The sequence below is a fragment of the Eschrichtius robustus genome, chromosome 12 (assembly GCF_028021215.1).
Source record: "Eschrichtius robustus isolate mEscRob2 chromosome 12, mEscRob2.pri, whole genome shotgun sequence".
NCBI classification, from domain to species: domain Eukaryota; kingdom Metazoa; phylum Chordata; class Mammalia; order Artiodactyla; family Eschrichtiidae; genus Eschrichtius; species Eschrichtius robustus.
In genome coordinates this window covers 48,220,351-48,247,049 of record NC_090835.1, presented here as the reverse complement: position 1 = coordinate 48,247,049, position 26,699 = coordinate 48,220,351, and the positions used below count along the sequence as shown (strand labels likewise).

The following is a 26,699-nucleotide window of genomic DNA, read 5'->3' as shown; positions in this document are numbered from 1 at the left end:
CTTTTTTGCCTTAGCTTTATCATAAGCTATTGCAAGTACTCTGATGAAAGAAAAAACTAAAAAAACTGGAATTAAATGATATTCCCACATCTATGAATATATACAAATATATTTTATGCTTTTTTGTCACTAGTAAAACCTTCATCCTATGAATTCAAGACACTTTGTTTTCAAAGCAGTATTAAAACTTTAAGCAAACATTTGTATCATCTGTTTGAGAGCAGTCCTGGAGAAAATTACCCTTTATAATATATTGCTATTACTCATCTGGTCTAATTTAAAACAAACAAACAGAAACAACCAACCAAAAACACAGGGACAACATTTTATCCATACGAGTAAAAAGATACTGAGTTACAGGATTCAGATTAGGAAGCTTCCAAGTGTTCAGACTCACAGTCATTCTTGGTCTGAGTGTCTTGAAGCTGCTTTTCAAGGACATTCAACTGAGAGAGATACCCTTGCTGCTGTTCGGTCCAATCAGTTCTTTCAGATGAGAAAAGCTTTGGGAAAGAGATAAATTTACTGGAAAAAAAATACTGGCATGCTAAGACACACTCCAAATCATCACCTTGTTTCTGTTTTTAAAATCTAGTCTTAAACTCAGACTAGGGGTGTGTGTCTCATTATCAGAATAGTAGGTGAAGTAACAAAATAGAGAATACAACTCAAATAAACCTTGACCAAGGCTTCATAAAGTCATTTCCTTCCTGGGACGCTCTTACTTTGAGGATCTGTTTCATACATTTTCTGAGGCAATGCTCGCGGTCTCACCTCCTGCATTTGAGTAGAATGATGTTCCAGTTTGTCAATGTGCTGCTGAAGCTTTAGGTTTTTATGCTCTTCTTCATCCAACTTGACTTGAAGGGCACACATTTGTTCCTGCAACACAAGAACTTCAGTGGTCAAAAATTCTTTTAATGGACATCTTAAACAGTCCATCATTTCTTCTGCATTAAAAATACAAAACTCAAAACCTCATATGGACAAAGGTATCAAAGGCCAGTTTGGAGCCAGAAAACCATTTCAAAAGACTACACTAATGATTTCTCATGTTTCAGAATTACACTTGTGGCCCATCAAAGTGGATAATATGAAACACAAAGGAAAGAAGTGATTAAAATTAAAATCATAGATTAAATCATAGAGCCATCTTGAGACTTCTAAGAAGCTTTCTCAGGCCTATATGAAGTGACTTCACCAGAAAGGCCTCCATACCTGTGGAAGGGCAAAATTTTGGAATTTGGGGTGACGTGGCTCCCTATAAGTTTTACTAGACAGTAGATAAACTTCTTCAAAGAAAAAACAAATCACTGAATTCTGAGATAAACTTCACATGTTATTTCAAATATACCAAAAGCTGTCTAAAATTTGATCTATCACAAGATTCTTTCAGCTATTTAATCTTCTTTAGCAGATACAACACTGTGCCATGTAAACCAGTTCCGGAACTAGAAGCTAGTGGCGAACTGGTTTTTTTACACACGAGAGAACCAAAGCTCAAGGAGAGTGGAAACTGACTTGCTAAATACTGCAAAGCAGATTGAAAGAACAAGAGCAGGCTGATTTCTAACCCAGGGATTTTTACACACTCATCCTTAAAAAGATACGATTTTAATACTAAACAGGTACCTGCACCATTCTGTGCTCTTCAGAAATGGCTTCAAAAGCTTGTTCATTAATCTCAGGTGGCACTGGCTCATTTAAGATATCCTTATCCAATCTGCTAGAATTCTGAGTGTGTGCAGAGCCAAAACTCTCCAGTTCAGGGCTTAATTTTGGTACTGGTCGAGACCAAAGTTGATAAGCCTTGGTTGGTGTCGTTATGATCTACAGCAAAAAATTATTAGGAAAACAACATTAGCACACATGAAAACAATAGCATATTTATAATTGTGTGAACAGAGAGGATAAAATTATAATTTTATTCATCAAGAGAAAAGAAAAGGTATCCTTGAGACTTCCCTGGTGGTCCAGTGGCTAAGACTCCGTTCTCCCACTGCAGGGGGCCCAGGTTCAATCCCTGGTCAGAGAACTAGATCCCACATGCCACAACTAAGAGTTCACATGCCGCAACTAAAGATCCCACATGCTGCAACTAAGACCTGGAGCAGTCAAATAAACAAATATTTAAGAAAAAAAAGAAAACAAAAGGTATCCTTGAGACGCAGCATAGAAATGCCCTTGTGGAAACAAATCTATCAGTTCAAAGCAGTCTCAAGCAAAAATTGTTGTAAGATTTTTAAAAATGAAACTTGGTAAGTCAACTCCAAACTGTATACAAAAAAAAAAAAAAAAAAGTGCAAGAAGAGACAATTAAAAAGACAACAAATTAGGAAGACTTCCCTGGTCAATATAAAAATGTAAGTGTATGGTCACTAAAACAATGCATTATTAGCATATGTATAATCAAATAGAACACTGGAAGAAAATAAAAAGTCCGAAATAGAATAACTTATATGTGGAAAGTTCAAATTAATGAGAAAAACATGGTCTATTTTATTTTATTATTTTTTTAAACATTTTTATTGGAGTATAATTGCTTTACAATGGTGTGTTAGTTTCTGCTTTATAACAAAGTGAATCAGCTATACATATACATATATCCCCATATCTCCTCCCTCTTGCGCCTCCCTCCCACCCTCCCTATACCCCCCCCCCCCCCAGGTGGTCACAAAGCACCGAGCTGATCTCCCTGTGCCATGCGGCTGTTTCCCACTAGCTATCTATTTTACATTTGGTAGTGTATATAAGTCCATGCCACTCTCTCATTTCGTCCCAGCTTACCCTTCCCCCTCTGTGTCCTCAAGTCCATTCTCTACGTCTGCGTCTTTATTCCTGTCCTGCCCCTCCCTAGGTTCTTCAGAACCATTTTTTTTTTTTTCAGATTCCATACATAAAACATGGTCTATTTTTTAAAAAATGTAAACCTGTGTCATGCCATTTAAAGATAAAATAGCAGATGCATTAAACATCTCAATGTAAAAAGAAAATTATAAAAGTAGTAAAAGAGGTGTCCGTGCCCGAGGCTTTGCGGGTCTGTGGCCGGGAGGGGCGGGGGTTGGGGTCGGGGCGGCTGCCGCCATGGCCGGGAGTCAGGACATGTTCGATGCCATCGTGATGGCGGATGAGAGGTTTCACGGGGAAGGGTATCAGGAAGGCTATGAATAAGGAAGTAGTTTGGGTATGATTGAAGGAAGACAGTATAACACGTTACATGGAGCTAAAATCAGATCTGAGATCAGGTGCTACCAAGGTTTTGCTTTTGCTCGGAGACGTCTCCTGCACGGTTCCACCACTGAGAAAGACAGCAGAAGGATGAAGGTCTTAGAATCGTTGATTGGAATGATTCAGAAACTCCCTTATGATGACCCTACTTATGATAAACTTCATTAAGACTTAGACAAAATTAGAGGGAAATTTAAGCAGCCTTGTTCATTACTAAACGTTCAGCCCGACTTTAAAATTAGTGCAGAAGGTTCTGGACTTTCATTTTGAGGATGACAGAGGAACAGAGACGAAACATCAAGGAACAGATGTTTGTATGTTAAGTGTTTAAAAATGCGATTAAAGGCAAAACAATGACAAGGGATTCACTGTTTTGCAGGGAGAGTTCCAGCTTGGCCGGTGTCTTCCCCTGAGGTCTGCCTGCATCGCCTCAGTGCCCCCTACGGGGCCCCTCCACACAAGCCCGTCCTTTGTTGGGCCCTGTCTGCTCTGCTGTCTGAACGCGGCCCTGGCAGAGCCCTCGCGGGGCTGCTCTTCTCTGGTCCAGGGTCCAGGCCGCTGGCTCAGGGGTTCTCGTCACCTGGCAGGCCTGGCTGGATCTAGATTCGGGTTGGCTCTGGATAGGATAAACCTCCCCTTTACCCCCCAGGCTTCGGTCAGCGCTCAGAGGGACAGTTTTTTAAAAAATGAGAGCTACAGGGTTGACACGAAGCAGGTTAATGGGAAGGAGTGATGGGAGTGACATTTATTGACCCTTGAGATGTGCCAGTGCTGTGACCTGCTTCTCATGTTTTATTTAGTCCCTTCAGGAGCCCACGAGGTGGGCATTATTCCCACTTTATAGACGAGGAAACCAAGGCCCAAAAGACTGTCTGGTCCAAGGGCAGCGGGCGATAGAGCTGGGACTCCAACCCCGGCACCCGGCTCTCTCCTCCCCCCCCACCCCCCCCCCCGTCTCCTGGTGCCCGCTCTGGAACGTGCGGTCGCACCCACAGGCTCAGGGTCCCTGCCCGCAGGTCCCCACTGTGCCCCGGGGAGCCCTGGGGCATCCCCTGTGGCCATGGACGTGGGTGTCTGGCTGAGAGGAGGAGAGGCCAGCCCTGTCCCCAGGGAGCCGGGACGTGCTCTTCCTGTGTCCCCTGGTAGGTGGGGCTCTGCAGCATCAAAAATGGTCACCGTTCTATATGCAGAAACTTTGGAGCCTTACTGCAGCCTTCCTTTTATTGTGAGTTCTTCTGTCTTCTGCCCAGACTTAAAACGCATCGTCTGTATGCGGTGAGGTCCAGGCAGGCCAGTCCCCCCTGAGATGCGTGGCTCCCAGGCATTTCTCTGCACATGACGGCCCGTGTCCAGGCCCCTCGGGCACCCCGGCCCGAGGCCTCTCCCCACCCGCTCCTGGCCCAGGGAGCAGATCTGGAAGCCATGAGTGAGATTAGCACAGGGGTAGCCGTGAATCCGCTCCAGATTTTAAAATCATTCCAGAGCATCTGGGTAAACCGTGCTCCCCTGGCAGCTGCTGGGGGGGTCCCTGCGGGGCCTGGGACGCTGGCCCTCACCGTGTGCCAAGGAGGGAGAAACAGCTTCTAGTTGTTGGAGGACAAGACTCCGGCTTTATCCTGCTCGGCTGTCTTACGTGTGTCTCGCTGTTTGCTCCTGGCCTGCGGCCCCACCTCAGCTCTGCAGAGGCCGGGGCTGGGCGCATGGCCTCAGATGTGCCTTCGTCACAGACACCAGCAGCGCTTATCTCTGGCTGGTGGAATGGAGGGGCTTTTGTTGTTGTTTTCCTGGGTGGATTTTTGTGTTTCCTAAACTATCTGTTGAGATAATGTATTATTTTTATAACTGGAGAAAAAAATAAACAGCATATTTTAAAGCAAAAAAAATAAAAAGTAGAAAATAAAAGTAGTAAAAGAAAGTAGAATATACTGATGCTCTTGAGATTGTCTAGGCCTTTAAAAATGTATTTAAAAAGTTACAAAGAGGGAATTCCCTGGCAGGCCAGTGGTCAGGACTTGGCACTTTCACTGCTGGGGCCCGGGTTCAATCTCTGGTCAGGGAACTAAGATCCAGCAAGCCACTCAGCACGGCCAAAAAAAAAAAGTTGCAAAGATAAAAGATCAATAAACCTGGCTATATCAAAATTTTAAAACTTCTGTATAACAAAAGTATCACATACAAAGATGAAAGACAAGGAACATGATGGCAGAATATACTAGCAGTATACATAACAAACAAAAGATTAACACATAAAATGCCTACAAATCACAAGAAAAAAGATAAATAACTAGTAGGAAAATAGGCACTTTTTTTCATAGGTCAAACATCTTCTCCTGTGTTCCAACCAATGGCAATGAACATAGGAAAAGATGTGGTCTGGCCTCACTAGAAATGAGGAAAAGTAGAATTAAAACCATTTTCACCCATCAGACTGGAGAACAATGCCAGTTCTGGGGCCAGTGCTATGGAAGGAGTGCTCCCAGGCTTCCCGGAAAGGAATGTGGTGCAGCCACTTGGAGGGCACTTCAGCAGGATACTGAAACGTCCTAAAACTACCACTTCTCCTTCATAAAACCCGCCCCGGAGAATGCTTGCACTGGAAACCACCTAAATAAGCCACGGAATTATTCCAAAGCACAGAAGCCTGGGTTTAAAATGAGGTAGAGTTCTAAGTACTAGTTCATGTGGAAAGACCCAAGGCATATTCCTGAGTTAACAAAAGCCCATTGCAGAATAACATATGTAGGATGATTCCATTTATTTTTAAAAACAAAGTACGACAAAAAAAAAAAACACTCTATGAAATAACTCTATGTATCTTCTCAGACTATGTATATTTACTGTACAAAATTGCTAAGAAAAAGGATCCCCAAATTGATGATAAATTACCCCTGGGGATGGGGATGGGGATGGGGGATGAAGGACCAGATTAGACCCAGACTGGCAGTGGTACTCAAAAGGAACTTTAACCAAAACTTGTATACATACGTATACTTTCTTTAAACAAGGATAATGTATCCATAAAGTTCTCATATGATTAAAAATGAACAACAACAAGACCTGAATTGCTATGCTACTCTTGGCAAACCTTTTAATCCCCTTCATCCTGTTTGCTCAGCTATAAAAAGAAGTAGACTAGAATGCCAGTGCTTCACGCTCTATAATTCTATTGCTAAGGGGCTACAAACTCAAACTAGGAAACATTTGGTGATATTTTGCAAGTATTTTAAAATAATTTCTTGCACAGATTTTAAAGGCCGCCTTTTTAAAAAAGCAATCTTAAAAATTCTACCTTTATAAGAAAAAATAGTATTTTTCTTGTATTTACTTGAAAATAGTATTTTCAAGTTAAATAATAGTATTTAACTTGATATATATCAAGTTAAATCATGATATATCCATACAGTATATTCTTGTGCAGCTGCCAAAACAAAACAAAAAACAAACAAAAACAAAAAGGAGAGAGGAACTTCCCTGGTGGTGCAGTGGTTAAGAATCTGCCTGCCAATGCAGGGGACACGGGTTCAAGCCCTGGTCCGGGAAGATTCCACATGCCGCGGTGCAACTAAGTCTGTGTGCCACAACTATTGAGCCCGTGTGCTGCAACTACTGAAGCCCACGCACCTAGAGCCCGTGCTCCACAACAAGAGAAGCCACCACAATGAGAAGCCCGCACACTGCAACAAAGAGTAGCCCCCGCTCACCCCAACTAGAGAAAGCCCGTGCGCAGCAACAAAGACCCAACGCAGCCAAAAAAATAAAAATAAAAAAATCAGGAGAGAAAGTTTGTTTTTCTCCCTTTAGACATGGGACAAACTCTAAAATATCATTATGTTTAAACAAAAAATTGAGGTGTAGAATGATGTGTATGTGTATGCTACTGTTTGTGAAAAATAAAAAAATATATGAAAAAGAAAGAAAAAACAAAAAAACTTTGTGACATTGACCGCCTCCAAGGAGGGTCTTGGTTGGCTGAAAGGACAGCAGACAGAATGAGACTTGTCATTTCGTACCTTTAAAAATTCCAGTCATGGGACTTCCCTGGTGGTGCAGCGGTTAAGACTCTACGCTCCCAATGTAGGGGGCCCGGGTTCAATCCTTGGCCAGGGAATCAGATCCCACATCCATGCCGCAACTAAAAGTTCGCATGCCACAACTAAGGCGCCCACGTACTGCAACTAAGGAGCCGGCAAGCCGCAACTAAGGAGCTCGCCTGCTGCAACTAAGACCCAGTGCAACCAAATAAATAATATTAAAAAAAAAAATTCCAGTCATGTGATTACCTATTCAAACAAATAAAATTACTTTGAAAAGCAGTATCCTATTAAGTGATACGAAAAGCATCACTGATAAAGATAACCATTAGAGAGAAACATCTATTATTTTTAAGATGTATAAGGAAAGGTTTTTTTTAGCCTTCGGAGAATTTGGTCCAAAAGTTAAAATAACCAGGATGGGCAGCATCAGCTTCTTAACCTTTGCCTTCCTTATGTATTCCCCTTCCCTCTCCTCATTCTCAGATGTTCACAGTTTTCTTCTTTCATGAGGGCTATGGTTGTTTAGGGGAACAATCCCTTCTATTATCCCCCGTGTTACCCTTGATCCTTTAGTGGTCTTTATCTTTAGGATTTCTATTCTTCCACTGCAAGCTTTGAGCACACAACACATTATAGCAACAATTGCCATATACTGAGAGCCATCAGGTGCCAGGCACTTTATTATCTCACTTAATGCTCTAAAAACCCGGTGATTAAGTTGGCCTCGTCTCCAATTCAGAGGCAATAAATGAGGCTCAGAAGTTAGGAAACCCTGCCTAAGGTTACTGACAGATTAGAATTTGAACCCAGGTCTGATTCCAAATGCTGTATTCTTCCCTACATGACCCTGCCACTGGGGGTATACATCAGAACCCTAGGACTAGTATTACCCTGGGGTTAACTGTTGGCAAGGGATTCTATCTGTATCTGGAGATAATCTGTGCAGACGCTCCATTATTCACAAAATGAGACACCACTGATTTAAGGTTGAAGTACTGCTTCAGATTACCTACCTTAAGTGTTTCAGCATGAATTTTATTCAGCTGAGAAACTTCTTGCCGCTTGCAGGCTTTTGTTGCTTCCAAAAGGTTTTCAAGATTAAGGTTCGCTTTTTGCAAAGACTGAAGCTCTGATTCTAATTCCAGCTGCCTTTTCCTAATACATATTATAATATTGAGTGTTTCAGGTAGTAAGTAATGTCATACATTTGTAGAGTACTTTACAGTTTATATTCTCACACAACTTTATAGTTATCTCTTTAAATCAGAGATATTCTCAGATTATTACTGGGATTTTCCAATTGGGTAAAATACAGCTCAGAGATTGATGACTAAGGTAGTCAACTAGCAAATGGTAGCGCTCCAATTCAAAAGCCCAAACAATCCACAACGATCCCATATGTAATATGTTATTCTTAAAACAAACATTTCTATATATTTTAGAACAGGATTAATCTTAATTATAATATGAATGTGGTTTATCTTTGTTTTCTTTTACACAGAATATCAAGTGAGAATATTAACAGGAAAAATTTAATAAAAAATAAATAACTGCATAGAACTTGAACCTCAAAAAAAAAAAAAAGAATATTAACAAACCTGTAATTTCTAAAAATCCTGATCTAATTCATAACAGCGGTGATTTAAATTTGCTGGCCAGATAAAGAATTTACAAGTAACTTTAACAGATACTCATCTCAATAGGTATATCCCTTAAAACATCTGTATCATCTAGTTCATTGAATATATTATTAAAGACTAGAAGTTTATGTCAACTGTACCTCAATTTTTAAAAATGAGTAAAGAAAAAGAGCTAGATGCAAGCCCTCCTTTTCCTTCATGTCAAAACAAGTTAGCTGCTATATTAGAATATTTAAGGTAAATGTTCAATTAAATCATCAATGCTAAACACCAAAACAAACCAACACTAAAAGGTCAGAAATAGGCAAGCATGAATGTGTATTTATACTTTACCTAGTTAGTTCTTTGAATTCTTCATATTCTTGCTTTGAATTATTCAGCTCTGTCTGAACTTGCAGGAGTTGTGCTTTTAACTTCTCAGTGTTTGCTAACGAACACGGCTCTTTCGGAGCTTTAGGAGAGAATCTTTGCTGACCTGATAATAAGGAAACAACCTGGTCTTTGAAAAAGAAAAATAACAGAATACATATTCTAAGTTCTCTGCCAGGTATCAATTTTGAAGCACAAGGAGGAAAAAAGAGAAATCATTGGAAAGTGGACCCTAAAATACAAGAGGCTGTAACTCAAGAGGAGACATAAGACACAACCCAGTGCATCAAAGAGTATCAGAAGTTGTTTTTGAGAAGCTGTGAAGCCACAGGATGAAGGGGCATATTTAAGCCAACACCTTTTCCATTAAGAGAAAAGAGCAAACAATGACTGAAGTATATAACACCCACACTGCTGGACAGAGAAACGTCACCAATTGAATCTTGCAGGAATCAGTGCCAACGGTCAATGAATTTTTAGCAAAAGAAACAAATAGCAATGGCAGCCAACTGAAAGAACTTGGTATCATCTACCAGGTAGAATATATTAATTTTCAGGGATTGCTTAGAAGGCTGAATTTGTTGAAAAGAGTGCCACTGAGTTTCAGTATGGGAAATAACATGTAAAAATGTTTAGAGAGGGATTTCCCTGGTGGTCCAGTGGTAAGGAATCAGCTTTCCAATGCAGGGGACGTGGGTTCGATCCCTCTTCGGGGAACTAAGATCTCCCATGCCGTGGAGCAACTAAGCCCGTGCACCACAACTATTGAGCTCGTGTGCCTCAATGAAAGCCCGCCTGCCGCAAACTACAGAGGAGCCCACGCGCTCTGGAGCCTGCGTGCCACAACTACAGGGCCCACGAGCCCTGGAGTCTGTGCACCACAACTAGAGAGAGAAAACCTGCACACCACAACTAGAGAGAAGTCCGCGTGCCGCAGCTAGACAGAAACCCGAGGAGACTGCGGACTGTAACGAAAAAGATCCTGCATGCTTCAACAGAGATGCCTCAACAAAGAACCCATGTGCTGCAAGTAAGACCCGACTCAGCCAAAAGAAAATAAGGAAAATAAATAAATAAAATAAATAAATGTTCAAAAAAAGAGAAGAAAGATTGAAGTAAATACCCCAAACTGCTCATTAGAAAAGAAGTTGTTTAGAGAATGATGTATGTTTAGAAGATGGTGAGGTCCAGAAATTACCATTAGTATCTTTCAAAGGTAGTAAGTTAAGGTACTACTGAGGGCAAAATGGCCAACAAAATACAGAGCATTGTAGGAAAAAATACTTAATGCAGAAAACCTGATTTTAACTTTGCATCTAAAATTGTGGTCTCTCTACAACCCATATTCTGTGAATTTTATTCTTTCGTTAATTCATGATAGAATGGAAGAAGGCTTGGAAAAGGAAATTAAAAAAATTTTTTTTTCCTTTTATCATTGCAGTATAAAAAGATTAGAAGTATCTCAATTTCAACCTAAAGAGAAACAAAGGCTGCAACAGAGTGTGATAAAAGGCCATGAAGATATTCACTCTAAGAATGGAGCAAACATAGACTTTGTTACCAAATCCCAGAGCATTAACACCAACAGCTGCCAAGCGTGTAAATCAGATCAGTAACTAAACCACTTTTCAGAGAGTAATAGTAAACTTACAGAACTAATGTAGAGCAGAACGTAAACTGGCAAGCATGACCCGCAACCATGACATCAGGACCAATCACTGTGCCGGCTGGACCGTGAGTCTGATCACTCTGACATCTCTCACACTGTACAGATGTTCGTCAGGTGAATAAATATCTCAACTCTACACTCATTCATGTTGTCATTAGTTAAGTACTTTTCATTTCAAATACTTAAAATAGGAAAATTCCATTTAATAAAAATGTAAAGTAATATCTGAATCAATCTTTTATCTGTAAGACAGAGAAAGGCATGTTTACAACTATCACGTCTTACTTTTGTCATTTCTCTCTGTGCCAGATACTTCAAAGAAAGCTTTTTCCAGGATTGTGATGGTCTGGGCATCCATTTCGTGGGCTCTTTTCACAGGCTGTGACAATCTCAGTCTTCTGTTCTCCTCCCTGAGGGAATGATTTTCCATAGCATATTTTGCAACTCTGGGGTGGTGCTCTACCTGTCACATGGAAGAATTAGAGACTTACGTATTTACAAACATGACCTTAGTGAACAAGTCTTTCCGAAAGCCAACAGCAAACACTGTGGACACCGCAGGCACTGCGGGGGTGGGGAGCACCTCAGCTTTTACCATCAGACTGAATACGTGCATATCCTACAACCCTGAACTCTACATTCGGGTCAGGAAACTCGAAACTTCCCTGTCTACCCCTGAGACGTTCACCCAGGCACCTGCGGTGATAAGCACAGGGTGCACATTGTGGCAGGCTCTTCCTGCAAAGGAGACGGCTTGAATTAACACACTGAAAAGGATTAGGAAACTCTACTGAAAAGGGTGGGATGCCCCCCAAAGACACATTAAATGAAAAGGGCAAGGTACAGAAAAGTGTGTGTGCTGTCTTCTGTGCACAAAAGGGATAAAAGTAAAAACTTCTATCAATATTAGTTGGAAAATGCAGAAAAACCTCTCAAAAGATATCCCCTCTGGTAAGAGATTATCCTTGTTTTTTAATTACGTGCCTGTGTTAACTATCCATCCTCTCAGGGAAAAGGAAAAACAACAACACTTCAAAGGGCTCAGCTGCGAAGAGACTACTGGCTCCGATAACCCCAGGTGCCCACTGGGAGGCAGTGCGCTTGGCCTGCTGGCGCTAAGTGCCACGGCAGCGACACCACCACAACCACCACCACGTCCTCCCTTCTCCCTTCAGGTTTTACTACTTTAGAAAATTGGGGCGGGGGGAGGGGCACATTATGCAATCATACTGTCAGTTGAATTCGTTTAAAACACTTTCTCTTGCATTAAGTTACAAGAATTTCCTGACCGATTTGGTGACTGATTCATACTTGCCTTGAACTTCTTTTAGTTTTACAATTACCGCGAATGTCATGTACTCACTTGTTCCCGCAGAGTTTGAATCTCATCCCTCAATTCCAACAGCAAACGTTCCTGCTCCTCGGGCAGAAAACTTCCCCGGGATTCCTTGTGGAGCTTCTCCAGGCGCATTATTTGATCCTCTCGGAATTTCACGATCATTTTATTAGATTGAATAAAGTTTTCTTTTTTGAGGGTGAGGTCTTCCAATTGGCTAACTTTTTCTACCAAAGACTTAAGAAATTCATAATTTGGTTAAACATAAGAAATAATTGGGCTTCCCTAAATTTTCACAAAACAAGCAATAAACACTAACTTCACATTTAATCTCAAAGGCAAAATTAGGTTTTTCAGTCTTCCTTTGTTTTATTTACTTGTGCCATTTATTTCACTCGGAAAAGCTCCTCATAGTGAAAGCCTAAAATATCTTGAATCCCCTTTTACTGATTCAGTTTCCTACCTTCTTTTCCCGTTCAGATTTCTTAAAGAATAACATTGCCTCTCGGAAATACTTCATGTAGTCAGTCTCGCCTTTGTCTGTAACGGGTCCAGTAAGAAAGAAAAGGAAAGAGGAAAAATGTTTTATCTCTCAAATTTTAAGAACAAGAAATGAGCTAAAATAGCCTTTGATTGACTGCTCTCAATTCGTCTTAAAGAATCAGACTCTCATCACCAGATCATGAATTTCAAATTAACCCAGTCTACAAATTACCTATTCTTTGAAGAAAAGTAAGTCTCTCATATCCAATTTAGCAAACATATAAAGATTACATATGACAGAATCTTGGAAGTGGATCTAAATGAAATTTACTAGTATCTCTTTTTAGCACTTATTAGGGATGAATTATTCAAAATTATTTCTACTCCCCTTTCCCACCACATCTCACAGAAATCAGTACCTGTGGTAACTGTGTCTGGTTACAAAGTACCATGTTCCTATGTAGGTGAAATAAACAGGAACAGACACTCGTGGGAAATCTGGGTAGCGTTACTGTGTTGTGCCTGTCACTGGAGGGCTCTCATACTAATACCCGTGCCTGGATTTCCTCCGGTTAGAGGACACTGCGCCCGTCGTACCTCCGGTCCGAAAGCTTTCTGGTGGTATCTGCCCTGCAGTAAGCTGGGCCAGCTGCTCTTTGAGCCTCTTCACTTCAGCTTGGAGCTGGGTCACATTTCCTTGCGTGTCTTCATTTACCACTGCCTGTTCAAGAATTTTTTTAAAAAGCATTAAAAGAATGCTGAGCCACACAGTCTCGTGTTTATATTTGTTTGTATGATTTGGAGTGACGAAGACCAAACAAAACTGCGCTTGCATCTCACAAACAGTCCAAAGGCCTCCAAAATCAGTGCGCTGGAGTGCGGAGGGAGCTTCCTTCCCCTCTGCCTTCACACCTAGAGCCAGAGACTCTTTCCCCTCCCCTCCCCGAGTCCCCACTTAGGTCTCTGCTCTGTTGACTAGCCCTGGGCCCTGCTGGGCTGGGTCGCCTCTGGGATCAACGTATATTCATCTAACACTGCCTTCTTCCTGAGATAACCCCACCCCGTGAAGAAGAGCAAACACCTCCACGAGTGTCACCTCCCCCTGTCTTCGCTCACTAAGGAGGTGTAAGGAACTGCAGAGCTGACCTGAGCTCCACTGGCTTGGAAGAAACCACCCTCTCCAGAAAAGTCCAACCCTGTATTTCCTAACAGTCTCCTGGAAGGGAGAGTTGGTTTGACAACTCCATTTCTGTTTTATTATCACACTAAATGCTCTTTTAAAGAAATGTCTTATTTGAGACGACTTCTAAGAAGTTCATAAAGTCCCACAAAACCTAGAGGGTGGTAACAAGAGTCAAGAGCTGAGAGCCAACCAAATCAAATACCCAATACTCCAGAGTGAGGGAGAAACCTCTGACAGCCCCAAGGTCCCCATGTTCCTGTCTGTAGCTGGGTCTGCCCACGGGGAAGGACTGTTCACTCTTAAACAAATTCCAGACATCCGAGCCACTTTCCCTTGGTAGGCTGCAGCAGAGGACTCACCATTGGCAGTGACTAGTATAAGGCTCCTGGTTTTGTTATTTCATGTGTTAAGAAGCCATTTCTAGTTGCTTCTAATTCTTATGGACAGCCTCATTAAAAGGCACTCCTATACACTGTGACATCACTGTCACATTGGTGACATCACAATTCTAATTATCCCTGCAGTTCTCCACTCTCCAAAATCTTCTAGTAAGTCCCAAGAGATAGGGTCAGGAAGCTCTAATGATTTTCCTCCTCATATTACAAATATCCCACAGGGGGTTCATAATCCAATAAAATGAATGAATAACCAGACCTATACTCTTCTGCCTTACCCAGGGGAAGAGGCAACATGGACCTCTTTGCTTTTACCATGATAAGATCACCAGGGAGTCTATTTTGGGAGGTAAGAATGACCACTTTCTCCTTTGAAAGAGAGAGGAAATTAATTTGTCAATTTATGCCCTTTGATTCTTTTGTCTAGAACCAAAGAGCCCTCCAACCTCTCCAAAGCAAGTGGGGAACTCCTTGGTCTTTTGACAGTCTGCACCAGGGGCTGGCAAAGTGCTGCTTGAACATAGCCATGCCCATATGTTTACATATCATCTACAGCTGCTTTCTCACTACAAAGGCAGAGCTGAGTAGTTGGGACAGAGACCATATGGTCCAAGAAGCCGAAATTATTTACCTCTTGGGCCCTTTACAGGAAGTTTTCTGACCACTGGTGTACACAAATATCAAGGAAACTTCTTGTATATAAAGAAAAATGAGGAATCCTTGGAGTTAGAGACAACTTGAAAGACCAAGTTTGTCAGTATCATCAAACTGCGTTCATAGTGGATCCTCCTGCTCCCAACACCCAGCTCTGAAAGCGCGGTTTAGGTAAATAAATTTAGTCTCCAGCCCAATTCCAAAGGAAAAACTTTGCCTTCCCTTGAGGAAAAACTAGCCAAACAATAACGACCATAAGATCTACTCTAGTCTCAAATTACACGAGCGATATAGAAGGCTAGGAAAGATAAAATAGAAACCTTGCTTAGAGTTAGGCTTTCACAACAGAGAAATACAGTAACTAAAAGCTAATGTTAATATGAGGGCAATCACAAAAGTGAGATACTGCAAGCTTAAATATTTTTCTGATTTACTTAAGTATACTCAGTATTTTACCTTATTTTTAATCAGCTTGGCTCTTTGGGCAAAATTAAGCGTTGATAGGGTTTCCCCAAAGCACCTAGATCCAGGATGAACATTTGCAATTATGGCTGTTTTGGCATTACCTCCAAGGGAATCCTGTTTAATGATATGAATGGTACACATTTTCAGGGGAGAAACCACAAGATGTTTTTTAAGCAAACAAAATGTATACTATTAGCACCAAGGCTGAGAGATTATCTGACTACCAACCATAGTGAGCATAACCAAAACAGGGGCCCAGGAACCCAATGATCTACTTTACCCGGAGTAAGAAGGTAAGTTTGGAGTCTCTGTAGCAAACGTGTCTCTGTTTTCCATTACCCACATCGACAAGTGCAGTAATCACCTGGCCCAGGCAGCTCAACGATCTGTTTATGTTACCTGCTTCCTAGGGCATTGGGGAAAAAGAACAAAAAATTGAGGTGCACTGATGTCTTTTTAGTATTTTGAATTAAAATATACCTAGCAGGGTGGCAATTTTGAATGGAAAGGCAAGACAGGGCCAATATTAGTTAAGGTAACTAACTTCTCAGCAAAAAGATGTCCTCAACTGTCCACTAACCTTTTCCTATTCGAGGCACACACTGCAATTTTAGTACTATTCAAATACAAACACAAAAATCATGTGAAGGAAAAAAATATCAATGTCACCTCATAATTGTAATAGTTTTAAACTGACCTATAGGTAGGGATAAAATCTAGAAGAGAACAGAGGAAAAAAAGTTGGAGTGCATTAATAGGCATATTTTTCAATCCTTTTATGCTAAAATGTTTGCTACATTATAAGGGTATGGTAACTAATAACCCACTCCCATGTCCCACAAAGCCACCAATGAACATATTACAAGAGAACATTCAGTCTAATTCTATAATGTAATGTATAATAAAACCGCTTTAAAAGAGTGGTTTCAGGAGAAAAGAAAAATGTTTGGGTTAAACATGTTACACTGGATTTTTACCATAGGGAGCATATTTCGATAACTGGGTCTGCAGAAGTGGGAGAATAGAAAAAGAGAGGAGGAATAGAAATTATTAAGTAAGATGTGATGAGTTCGGAGTAGCCACTATCTGTTACCATTCAGAAAGGTGGTTTATGGTCACAGTTGAGAGCCCTGTCTGTGAAGCTGGATTACCATTTGAATCTCAGCGACTCTTAGCCATGTGCCCCTGGAAAATTTCCTCCAGTTTCTTCAAAATAGAAAGGATAATAGGATCACTTCCCAGAGTTGTTGGGACGGTTAAATAGCTAATATATACAAAGCATTTAGAATGGGCCCAACATATGTCCTATTTTGAACTTATGCTATTTTTCTTTGCTTCATGTCCCCATAGAAACACAAATGTGAGACAGACCGAAACTGCCTGAGAGCTCAAGCGGCTCAAACCCTCACTTTTAAGGCAAACAAGACCCTCTCCTCTACCATTTCTGACTCTTCTCCCCCCACCCTTATATATCCTAAACTGTAGAATCCACACACATTTTATTTTTTTAATTAATTTTTATTGGAGTATAGTTGTTTTATAATGTAAGAACCTTTTTTTTTTTTTTTTTTTGTCCACAGGGCATGTGGGATCTTAGTTCCCTGACCAAGGATTGAACCCGTGTCCCTTGCATTGGAAGCACGGAATCCTAACCACTGGACCGCCAGGGAAGTCCCCACACACATTTTATTGACAGTGCACATTACAATACATATACATATACACATTAGCAATACATATTACCAAGAACTTCTGGTAATACCTTAGCCTAGAACGAGATCCTTAACCCTTAACTCAAGAACTACTTTCCCATGTTTCCCCCAAGCAGGCCATGTCACACCCTTCTCCCTCTCACCCCTGCTACCACTCATATTATCACCCCTTTTGGCATGAATTCAAATACTCTTGCTACTGACACTCGTCATATCCCATGTATGTTTACTGTCCCTACCCCACAGCAAAAATTTCTATACCTTTTGGATGAAAGCAATTTCTTAATCCTTTGTAGCCCTCAAAACACTTAGCTTGGTATTGACTTCTAGTAATAATTCACAGTCAAGAACTGAAGACCATAATTCCATTCTTACCTTCAATCTCATCCCTTCTGCATGGGTATCTTTTTGCCTTTCAGATCCTGCTAAATCCACCAGATTGAGAAGGGAGGTCCGTATGTTCACAGTTTCATGGCTTTTCTCCATCGACTCTATTGTAATTGTAAAGACTGCATGAGACCTAGAGGATTCTCTATTCATTGATGTCGATGCTACACGTCTGTTTCTCCACCCTCCAGACAACACCTAGGCAAAAGGAAAATACGTTATCACGACTTCCAAGTGGTCACAACAGCCACGAACATCAGGAAATTTGCGAAGAGTGGTGAGAGACTATCTAATGAGGAATATACTCAAGTTATTTTCCTTTCCCTTTCCTTTTCTGATTCTTCTCCATGTCATGAAAGAAAACAAGCAGGAAATCAGAAGGCATAGGATCTAGAATGGGTTTTGCCATTTCTCTATTTGTATTAACTCAATGCAAATCGCAAAATCTCTCTGAACCCTCTTCTTTATCGAGACTATGAGAAAGTTAGATAAAATAAATCTCAAAATTACCTTTAAGCCCAAAGTTTTATTAGCTCTTTTGGTCTACAAAGTATTTGTTTTCCCTCCCTATTCACTGTGGCAAGCAGGATACATGAAGGTTCAGACTGCAGACTCTAGAATCGGATGAACATGAGTTCAACTCTTGGCTCCACTATCTACCAGTTGTGTGGTCTGGGGGCCAGTTGACCTTTTCAAGGCTCAGTCCCATATTTGTAAAATGGGAATATGGGTACCTACCTCACAGGGCAGAACATCTCAAACTGTAATATGAATGCTAATCAGCTAGGATCTGGTTAAAATTCAGATTCTGACTCAGCAGACGTGAGGTAGAGACTGAGATCCTGCATTTCTAACAACCTCCCATGTGACACCCATAGTCTGAGAACTACATTCTTGAGTGGCATGGTCATAATATGTATTGGATAAAATGAAGAAATTAGTAGCTTACCTCAAAAAGTAGATAAAAAATTAAATGAAATAACGTACACAGAAGAAGTTAGCACAGGGCTTAGCACGTACACTCAATAAATGGAGCTGTTATAACCTTCTCTATTAACCAGCCATAGCACAAAAATGAAATTGTTTATATCTTTATTTTTTTGGTTAGTAGTTCATGCTTCCTTTTCATAACACTAAATACTGTATATTAAATATTAGATAATGATACATTCATACAGCTGCAAAGAGAGAGAGAGATCCTCAAACATGGGACAAATTTCAAAATACTATTAGCTTAAAAAAGCAAGTGCAGGGCTTCCCTGATGGTGCCGTGGTTAAGAATCTGCCTGCCAATGACGGGGACACGGGTTCAAACCCTGGTCCGGGAAGATCCCACATGCCGCGGAGCAACTAAGCATGTGTGCCACAACTACTGAGCCTGCGCTCTAGAGCCCGCGAGCCACAACTACTGAGCCCGTGTGCAACAACCACTGAAGCCCACGCACCTACAGCCCATGCTCCGCAACAAGAGAAGCCACTGCAATGAGAAGCCCGCACACCGCAGCGAAGAGTAGCCCCCGCTCACCGCAACTAGAGAAAGCCCATACACAGCAACGAAGACCCAACGCAGCCAAAAATAAATAAATAAATTTATAAATTTATAAAAATAAATAAAAATTTTAAAAAAGCAAGTGTAAAAGTAGCACAATATGCTATCATTTGTGCAACATAAGGTGAAAAAGCAAATACAAGTCTGCTTATTTAAATACTTAAGCAAAGGCCAAATACAAACAAAAATCAAAAACAAAACACAAAACTATTTGGTGAATACTCATGGATTGGAAGACTCAATATTGTTAAGATATTAATTCTCCCCAAATTGATGGACAGATTCAACCCAATCCCACTTAAAAATCCCAGCAGTCTTTTCTGTAGAAACTAACAAACTAAATCTGAGTATATGAAAATGCAAAGGACTAAAGAATAACCAAACTAATTGTTAAGAAATTAGAGAACTCACTCTACCTGATCTCAAGACGTACCTCTCAGCAATAACAATACAGATCTGACTCATTTTATTGTGCTTTGCAGATATTATGTTTTTTACAAATTGAAGGTTTGTGGCAACCCTGTGTCAAGCAAGGCTGACTCTCTTGTTAGGGGCTAATGTAGCTGGTGACTAAGTTGAAGCCAATGCTCATTTACCATTCTAAAATTCCTAGGGCCTTAAGAATTATGCTAAATCTCCTCTGCCTATGCTCTATAACTGGAACAACAAAGCCTGGATGACAGCACATCTGTTTACAACATGGTTTACTGAATATTTTAAGGTCACTGTTGAGACCTATTGCTCAGAAAAAAAATTCCTTTGCAAATAGTATTGCTCATTGACAATACACCTGGTCACCCAAGAGCTCTGGAGGAGATGTACGACAAGGTTAATGTTGTTTTCATGGCTGCTAATACAACATCCATTCGGCAGCCCATGGATCAAGGAGTCATTTTGACTTTCAGATCTTATTATCGAAGAAATATACTTCATAAGACTAAAGCTGCCATGGATAGTGATTCATCTCATGGATCTGGGGAAGGTCAACTGAAAACTTCCTAGAAAGGATTCACCACTCTAGATGCCATAAAGAACATTCATGACTCGTGGCAAGAGGTCAAAATATCAACATTAACAGGACTTTGGAAGAAGCTGACTCCAACCCTCATGGGTGATTCTGAGGGGTCCAAGACTTCAGTGGAGGAAATAACACAGATGTGGTAGGAATAGCAAGAGAAGTAGAATTAGAAGTGGAGCCTGAAGGTGTGACTGAACTGCTGCAATCTCCTGATAAAACAGATGAGAGGTTGCTTCTTATGGATGAGCAAAGAGAGTAGTTTCTTGAAATGGAATCTACTCCTGGCGAAGATGCTGTGAAGATTGTTGAAAAGACAACAGAGGATTTAGAATATTATATAAATGTGGTTGATAAAGCAGGGCAAGGTTTGAGAGGGCTGACTCCAATTTTGAAAGAAGTTCCACGATGGGTAAAATGGTACCAAACAGCTGCAGAGAAATCATTCATGACAGTAAGAGTCCCCTGATGCAGCAAGCTTCATTGTTGTCCTATTTTAAGAAATTGCAACATCCACTCCAACCTTCAGCAACCACCATCCCTATCAGTCAGCAGCCATCACCACTGAGGAAAGACCTTCCAGCAGCAAAAAGATTATGATTCACTGAAGGCTCAGAGGGTGGTTAGCATTTTTTAACAATAAAATATTTTTAAATTAAGGTATATACATTGTTTTTTTAGACATAATGCTATTGCACACTTAATAAACTACAGAACAGCACTTTTATATGCACTGAGAAACCACAACATTCATGTGACTCACTTTACTGCAATATTTGCTTTATTGTGGTGGTGGGGGACCAAACCTATGATATCCTCAGGTTTGCCTAATATCGAGCAACAATATCAATATCAAGACAGTTGTGTATTGGTAACTGATTCAGACACATAGATCAATGAAACAGAATACAGTCAGATATAAACCCATACATGTACGGTCAATTGATTTTCTTTAAAGGTGCAAAGGCAACCGAATGAGAAAATTTTTTTAAACAAATGGTGCTTCATACGGGATCAAAACCAAAAAGGCAACCCAAGAGTGAACTCTCATGTCAACTATGGGCTTTGGGTGATTACGATATGTCAGTGTAAGTTCATCATTGTACCACTTTAGTGGGGAATGTTTAAAGTGGGGAAGGCTACCCATTTGGGGGAGCACAGGATATATGAGAAATCACTGTACATTCCCCTCACTTTTGCTGTGAACCTAAAATTGCTCATCTTAAAAGGAAGCAAGAGGGACTTCCCTGGTGGTCCAGTGGCGAAGACTCCACGCTCCCAATGCAGGGGGCCCAGGTTCGATCCCTGGTTGGGGAACTAGATCCCACATGCTGCAACTAAGGGTTCACATGTCACAACTAAAGATCCTGCATGCTGCAACTAAGACCCGACGCAGCCAAATAAATAAATAAATATTTTTAAAAAAGAAAGGAAGAAAGGGGAAAGAGCATTGAATAAAACAGAACAAAAAACACTAAGAAAGATGGTAGAAAGATGGTAGAAAAGAGTCCAACAATATCAACAATCATACTTATGTAAAGTTAGGTAAGAGGCTGTCAAAAAAAAATTTTTTTTGAAAAGCAAGATATAACTACATGGTTTTTCTTGTAGAAAAACTTAAAACATTAAAACACAGAGGACTGATGGGAAAACATATACCAGGCAAATAACTAATCAAAAGAATGCTGAATGGTATGTCAATATCAGACAAAATAAATTTTTAAGGCAAAATATGTTAATAGAAAACTGTGTTAATAATAGAAAACTAGGGACTTCCCTGGTGGCGCAGTGGATAAGAATCCGCCTGCCAATGCAGGGGACACGGGTTCAAGCCCTGGTCCGGGAAGATCCCACATGCCACAGAACAACTAAGCCCATGTGCTACAACTACAGAGCCTGCGCTCTAGAGCCCCCATGCCAAACTACTGAGCCTGTGCGCCTTGAGCCCATGCTCCACAACAAGCAAAGCCACTGCAATGAGATGCCTGCGCACCGCAACGAAGAGTAGCCCCCGCTCTCCACAACTAGAGAAAGCCTGCACAAACCAATGAAGACCCAACGCAGCCAAAAAAAAAATAGAAAACTGTGTTAATATAAATACAAAACTACGAATTCAAATCAAAGGAAGATATATTAATTCTACTACTTGCATATGCCCCTAATAAAAGTCTATCTCTATATGTATACATATATATTTTCGTATATAGACAAAAATCAAGACAAAACCAACACTTTAGTTGGAGATTAATATATCTTAAGAATTGATAGATTATACAGACAAAAAAATATTACTAAAAATATAAAACCCTATATCCAAGGATGTACATTCTTCTCAAGCACACACTTATAAAAGTTGGCCATTGCATTAATCCACAAATAATTTCTCAATAAATCTCAAAGACTAGGAATCACACAAGACCACATTCTCTGATCCCAATGCAATTAACAATCAACATGAAAAATAAATTTAAATTTCCCATAAATTGGGGAATTTAAAATCACATTTCTAAGTAAATCATGGGTCAAAAAAGAAATTATAATGGAATAATACTCAGATCTATATGACAGTTAAGATATTAAAACTTTTGTAAACTTTAAGTAATATTAAGTAAATTTATAGCATTAAATACAAAAGAAAGGCCAAAACGAGCTAAGCATCGAGCTTAAGAAGTCAGAAGAAGGACAGTAGGATAAACCCAAAGAAAATAAAAATAAAACATTAAAGAGTAAGGCCATATAAACCATCACAACTATTCAAAAAGAGAACAAAATTGTAGTTACAGCAAAGATTTTTAAAATGAGAATACTAGGAACAACTTTATGCCAATATATTTGAAAACTTAGAGGAAACTGAAATTTTTCCAGGAATACGCAACCTATCAAGACTTCTGACCCAAAATGCCTGCATAGGTCTATTAAAGAATTTTTATTTGTTGTTAAAAATCTTCTTACTAAATAAATAAATAAATAAACAAATAATCAATCTAACTAAACACAAGGCCCGGATGATTTGGGGGATGAGTGCTACATGCTTTTTAAGAACAGGTCATTCTAATCACACATATTTCCAGAAAACACATAAAGGTGGTAATAAAGCAAGACAAGGAAAGTAGGAAAAAGGAGAATTACAAGTTTATCTCAATCTTAAGCCCTGATGAAAAATGATAAACAAAATACTGACAAAGCTAACCCAATATTTTATCATGTTAACATGTTAAATGAGAAAAACCACATGATCATCTCAGTAGAGGTAGAAAGAGCATCTGACAAAATTTAACACACATCCTTGATTTTATAAGATAGTTAACAGGGTGGCTGATTATAAAAGCATTCTATTAAAAAACCTGCATTTCTATACATAACAGACAACATGTAATTTTAAAAAGAAGTTATCCCCCACCAGAGCAATAAAAAATATAAGGTATATTGGAATAAAGGTAACAAAAAAAGTTAAGACTTTTATGGTAAAAATTATTGTGATGTAAGACATTAAACTCCCAATTAAATGAAGAGACATACCATGTTCATGTATGAATTCTATTGTAAAGATGTCAATCCCTCCAAACTGGTCTCTAACTGCAATGCAATTCCAATCAAAATCTCAACATTATTTTTTGAATATGCATATATACATACACCGGATCACAAGTAAAACCTATCTTTTACAATGAGAGTCACAGTTTAAGAAGTTTGAATAAGATTTGCTGAAGACTGAAGAATAAATTAATGAACCCTGATATATGTATATTTATTTATTTATAAATATTCACATAATGGATTACACAGCAGTGAAAAAAAGGCAACATAAATGAATTTCATACACTGTGTTGACTTCAAAAAAGTTATAGAAGGCAAAATACATACCTCTTTTTAAAACTCAAAAACAGGCAATACTAACATTTTAAGAAATGCATACATACGTGATTTAAAAGTAGAAGAAAATGATAATGACATTCAGCACAGTGCTTATGTTCAGGGAGGAACCAGGGATATGAGATAGAAAGAAGCACACAGGTAGAATGATCATATTGGTGATATTTAAGTCTAAATTGTCTAATGGGGTCCTGCAAGTTCATTTTAACATTATGCTTAGTAAGTTATATGCATGTGGCAATATTGTATATGTATCAAATATTACATACAAAAAATTGTTTAAAATCAACTGGCCAGGTTAGAATCCATAAAATGTGAATAGAGGAAGAAAAAGAAAATGTGAACAGACCAATCACAAGGAATGAAATTGAAACTGTGATTAAAAATCTTCCAACAAACAAAAGTCCAGGACCAGATGGCTTCACAAGTGAATTCTATCAAACATTTAGAGAAGAGCTAACATCCATCCTTCTTAAACTCTTCCAAAAAATTGCAGAGGAAGGAACACTCCCAAACTCATTCTATGAGGCCACCAGCACCCTTATACCAAAACCAGACAAAGATACTACAAAGAAAGAAAATTACAGACCAATATCACTGATGAATATAGATGCAAAAATCCTCAACAAAATACTAGCAAACAGAATCCAACAACACATTAAAAGGATCACACACCATGATCAAGTGGGATTTATCCCAGGGATGCAAGGATTCTTCAATATACGCAAATCAATCAATGTGATACACCATATTAACAGAAGAATAAAAACCATATGATCATCTCAATAGATGCAGAAAAAGCTTTCGACAAAATTCAACACCCATTTATGATAAAAACCCTCCAGAAAGTAGGCATAGAGGGAACTTACCTCAACATAATAAAGGCCATATATGACAAACCCACAGCAAACATCATTCTCAATGGTGAAAAACTGAAAGCATTTCCCCTAAGATCAGGAACAAGACAAGGATGTCCACTCTCGCCACTATTATTCAACATAGTTTTGGAAGTCCTAGCCACGGCAATCAGAAAAGAAAAAGAAATAAAAGGAATACAAATTGGAAAAGAAGTAAAACTGTCACTGCTTGCAGATGACATGATACTATACATAGAGAATCCTAAAGATGCCACCAGAAAACTACTAGAGCTAATCAATGAATTTGGTAAAGTTGCAGGATACAAAATTAATGCACAGAAATCTCTTGCATTCCTATACACTAATGATTAAAAATCTGAAAGAGAAATTAAGGAAACACTCCCATTTACCATTGTAACAAAAAGAATAAAATACCTAGGAATAAACCTACCTAGGGAGACAAAACACCTGTATGCAGAAAACTATAAGACACTGATGAAAGAAATTAAAGATGGTATAAACAGATGGAGAGATATACCATGTTTTTGGATTGGAAGAATCAATACTGTGAAAATGACTATACTACCCAAAGCAATCTACAGATTCAATGCAATCCCTACCAAATTACCAATGGTATTTTTTACAGAACTAGAACAAAAAATCTTAAAATTTGTATGGAGACACAAAAGACCCTGAATAGCCAAAGCAGTCTTGAGGGAAAAAAATGGAGCTGGAGAAATCAGACTCCCTGACTTCAGATTATACTACAAAGCTAATCAAGACAATATGGTACTGGCACAAAAACAGAAATATAGATCAATGGAACAAGATAGAAAGCCCAGAGATAAACCCACGTACCTATGGTCAACTAATCTATGGCAAAGGAGGCAAGGATATACAATGGAGAAAAGACAGTCTCTTCAATAAGTGGTGCTGGGAAAACTGGACAGCTCCATGTAAAAGAATGAAATTAGAACACTCCCTGACACCATACATAAAAATAAACTCAAAATGGATTAGAGACCTAAATGTAAGACTGGACACTATAAAACTCATAGAGGAAAATATAGGAAGAACACTCTTTGACATAAATCACAGCAAGATCTTTTTTGATCCACCTCTTAGAGTAATGGAAATAAAAACAAAAATAAACAAATGGGACCTAATGAAACTTAAAAGCTTTTGCAAAGCAAAGGAAACTACAAGTAAGACGAAAAGACAACCCTCAGAATGGGAGAAAATATTTGCAAACGAATCAATGGACAAAGGATTAATCTCCAAAATATATAAACAGCTCATGCAGCTCAATATGGAAAGAACAAACAACTCAATCCAAAAATGGGCAGAAGACCTAAATAGACATTTCTCCAAAGAAGACATACAGATGGCCAAGAAGTACATGAAAAGCTGCTCAACATCACTAATTATTAGAGAAATGCAAATCAAAACTACAATGAGGTATCACCTCACACCAGATAGAATGGGCATCATCAGAAAATCTACATACAACAAATGCTGGAGAGGGTGTGGAGAAAAGGGAACCCTCTTGCACTGTTGGTAGGAATGTAAATTGATACAGCCACTATGGAGAACAGTATGGAGGTTCCTTAAAAAACTAAAAATAGAATTACCATATGAGCCAGCCATCCCACTACTGGGCATATACCCAGAGAAAACCATAATTCCAAAAGACACATGCACCCCAATGTTCATTGCAGCACTATTTACCAGGACATGGAAGCAACCTAAATGCCCATCGACAGACAAACAGATAAAAAAGATGTGACACATGTATACAATGGAATATTACTCAGCCATAAAAAGGAATGAAATTGGGTCATTTGTAGAGA

General features: G+C 39.5%; 1 protein-coding gene and 1 pseudogene across 1 annotated transcript in view; one reads left to right on the top strand and one right to left on the bottom strand.

Annotated features, from left to right (window-relative positions):
- Positions 1-26,699, bottom strand: part of KIF15 (kinesin family member 15) — a 74,703-nt gene that overhangs the window by 21,312 nt on the left and 26,692 nt on the right. The window contains exons 8-19 of the mRNA XM_068558708.1: positions 17,544-17,753; positions 15,737-15,862; positions 15,448-15,570; positions 13,357-13,480; positions 12,740-12,816; positions 12,304-12,513; positions 11,226-11,403; positions 9,236-9,377; positions 8,276-8,417; positions 1,633-1,830; positions 775-882; positions 398-503 (exon numbers count right to left, since the gene is read on the bottom strand). Of these exons, the coding sequence (XP_068414809.1) occupies positions 398-503; positions 775-882; positions 1,633-1,830; positions 8,276-8,417; positions 9,236-9,377; positions 11,226-11,403; positions 12,304-12,513; positions 12,740-12,816; positions 13,357-13,480; positions 15,448-15,570; positions 15,737-15,862; positions 17,544-17,753 (1,744 nt within the window). The remainder of the gene's footprint in view (positions 1-397; positions 504-774; positions 883-1,632; positions 1,831-8,275; positions 8,418-9,235; positions 9,378-11,225; positions 11,404-12,303; positions 12,514-12,739; positions 12,817-13,356; positions 13,481-15,447; positions 15,571-15,736; positions 15,863-17,543; positions 17,754-26,699) is intronic.
- On the top strand, positions 3,085-3,498 carry LOC137774182 (protein LTO1 homolog pseudogene; annotated as a pseudogene).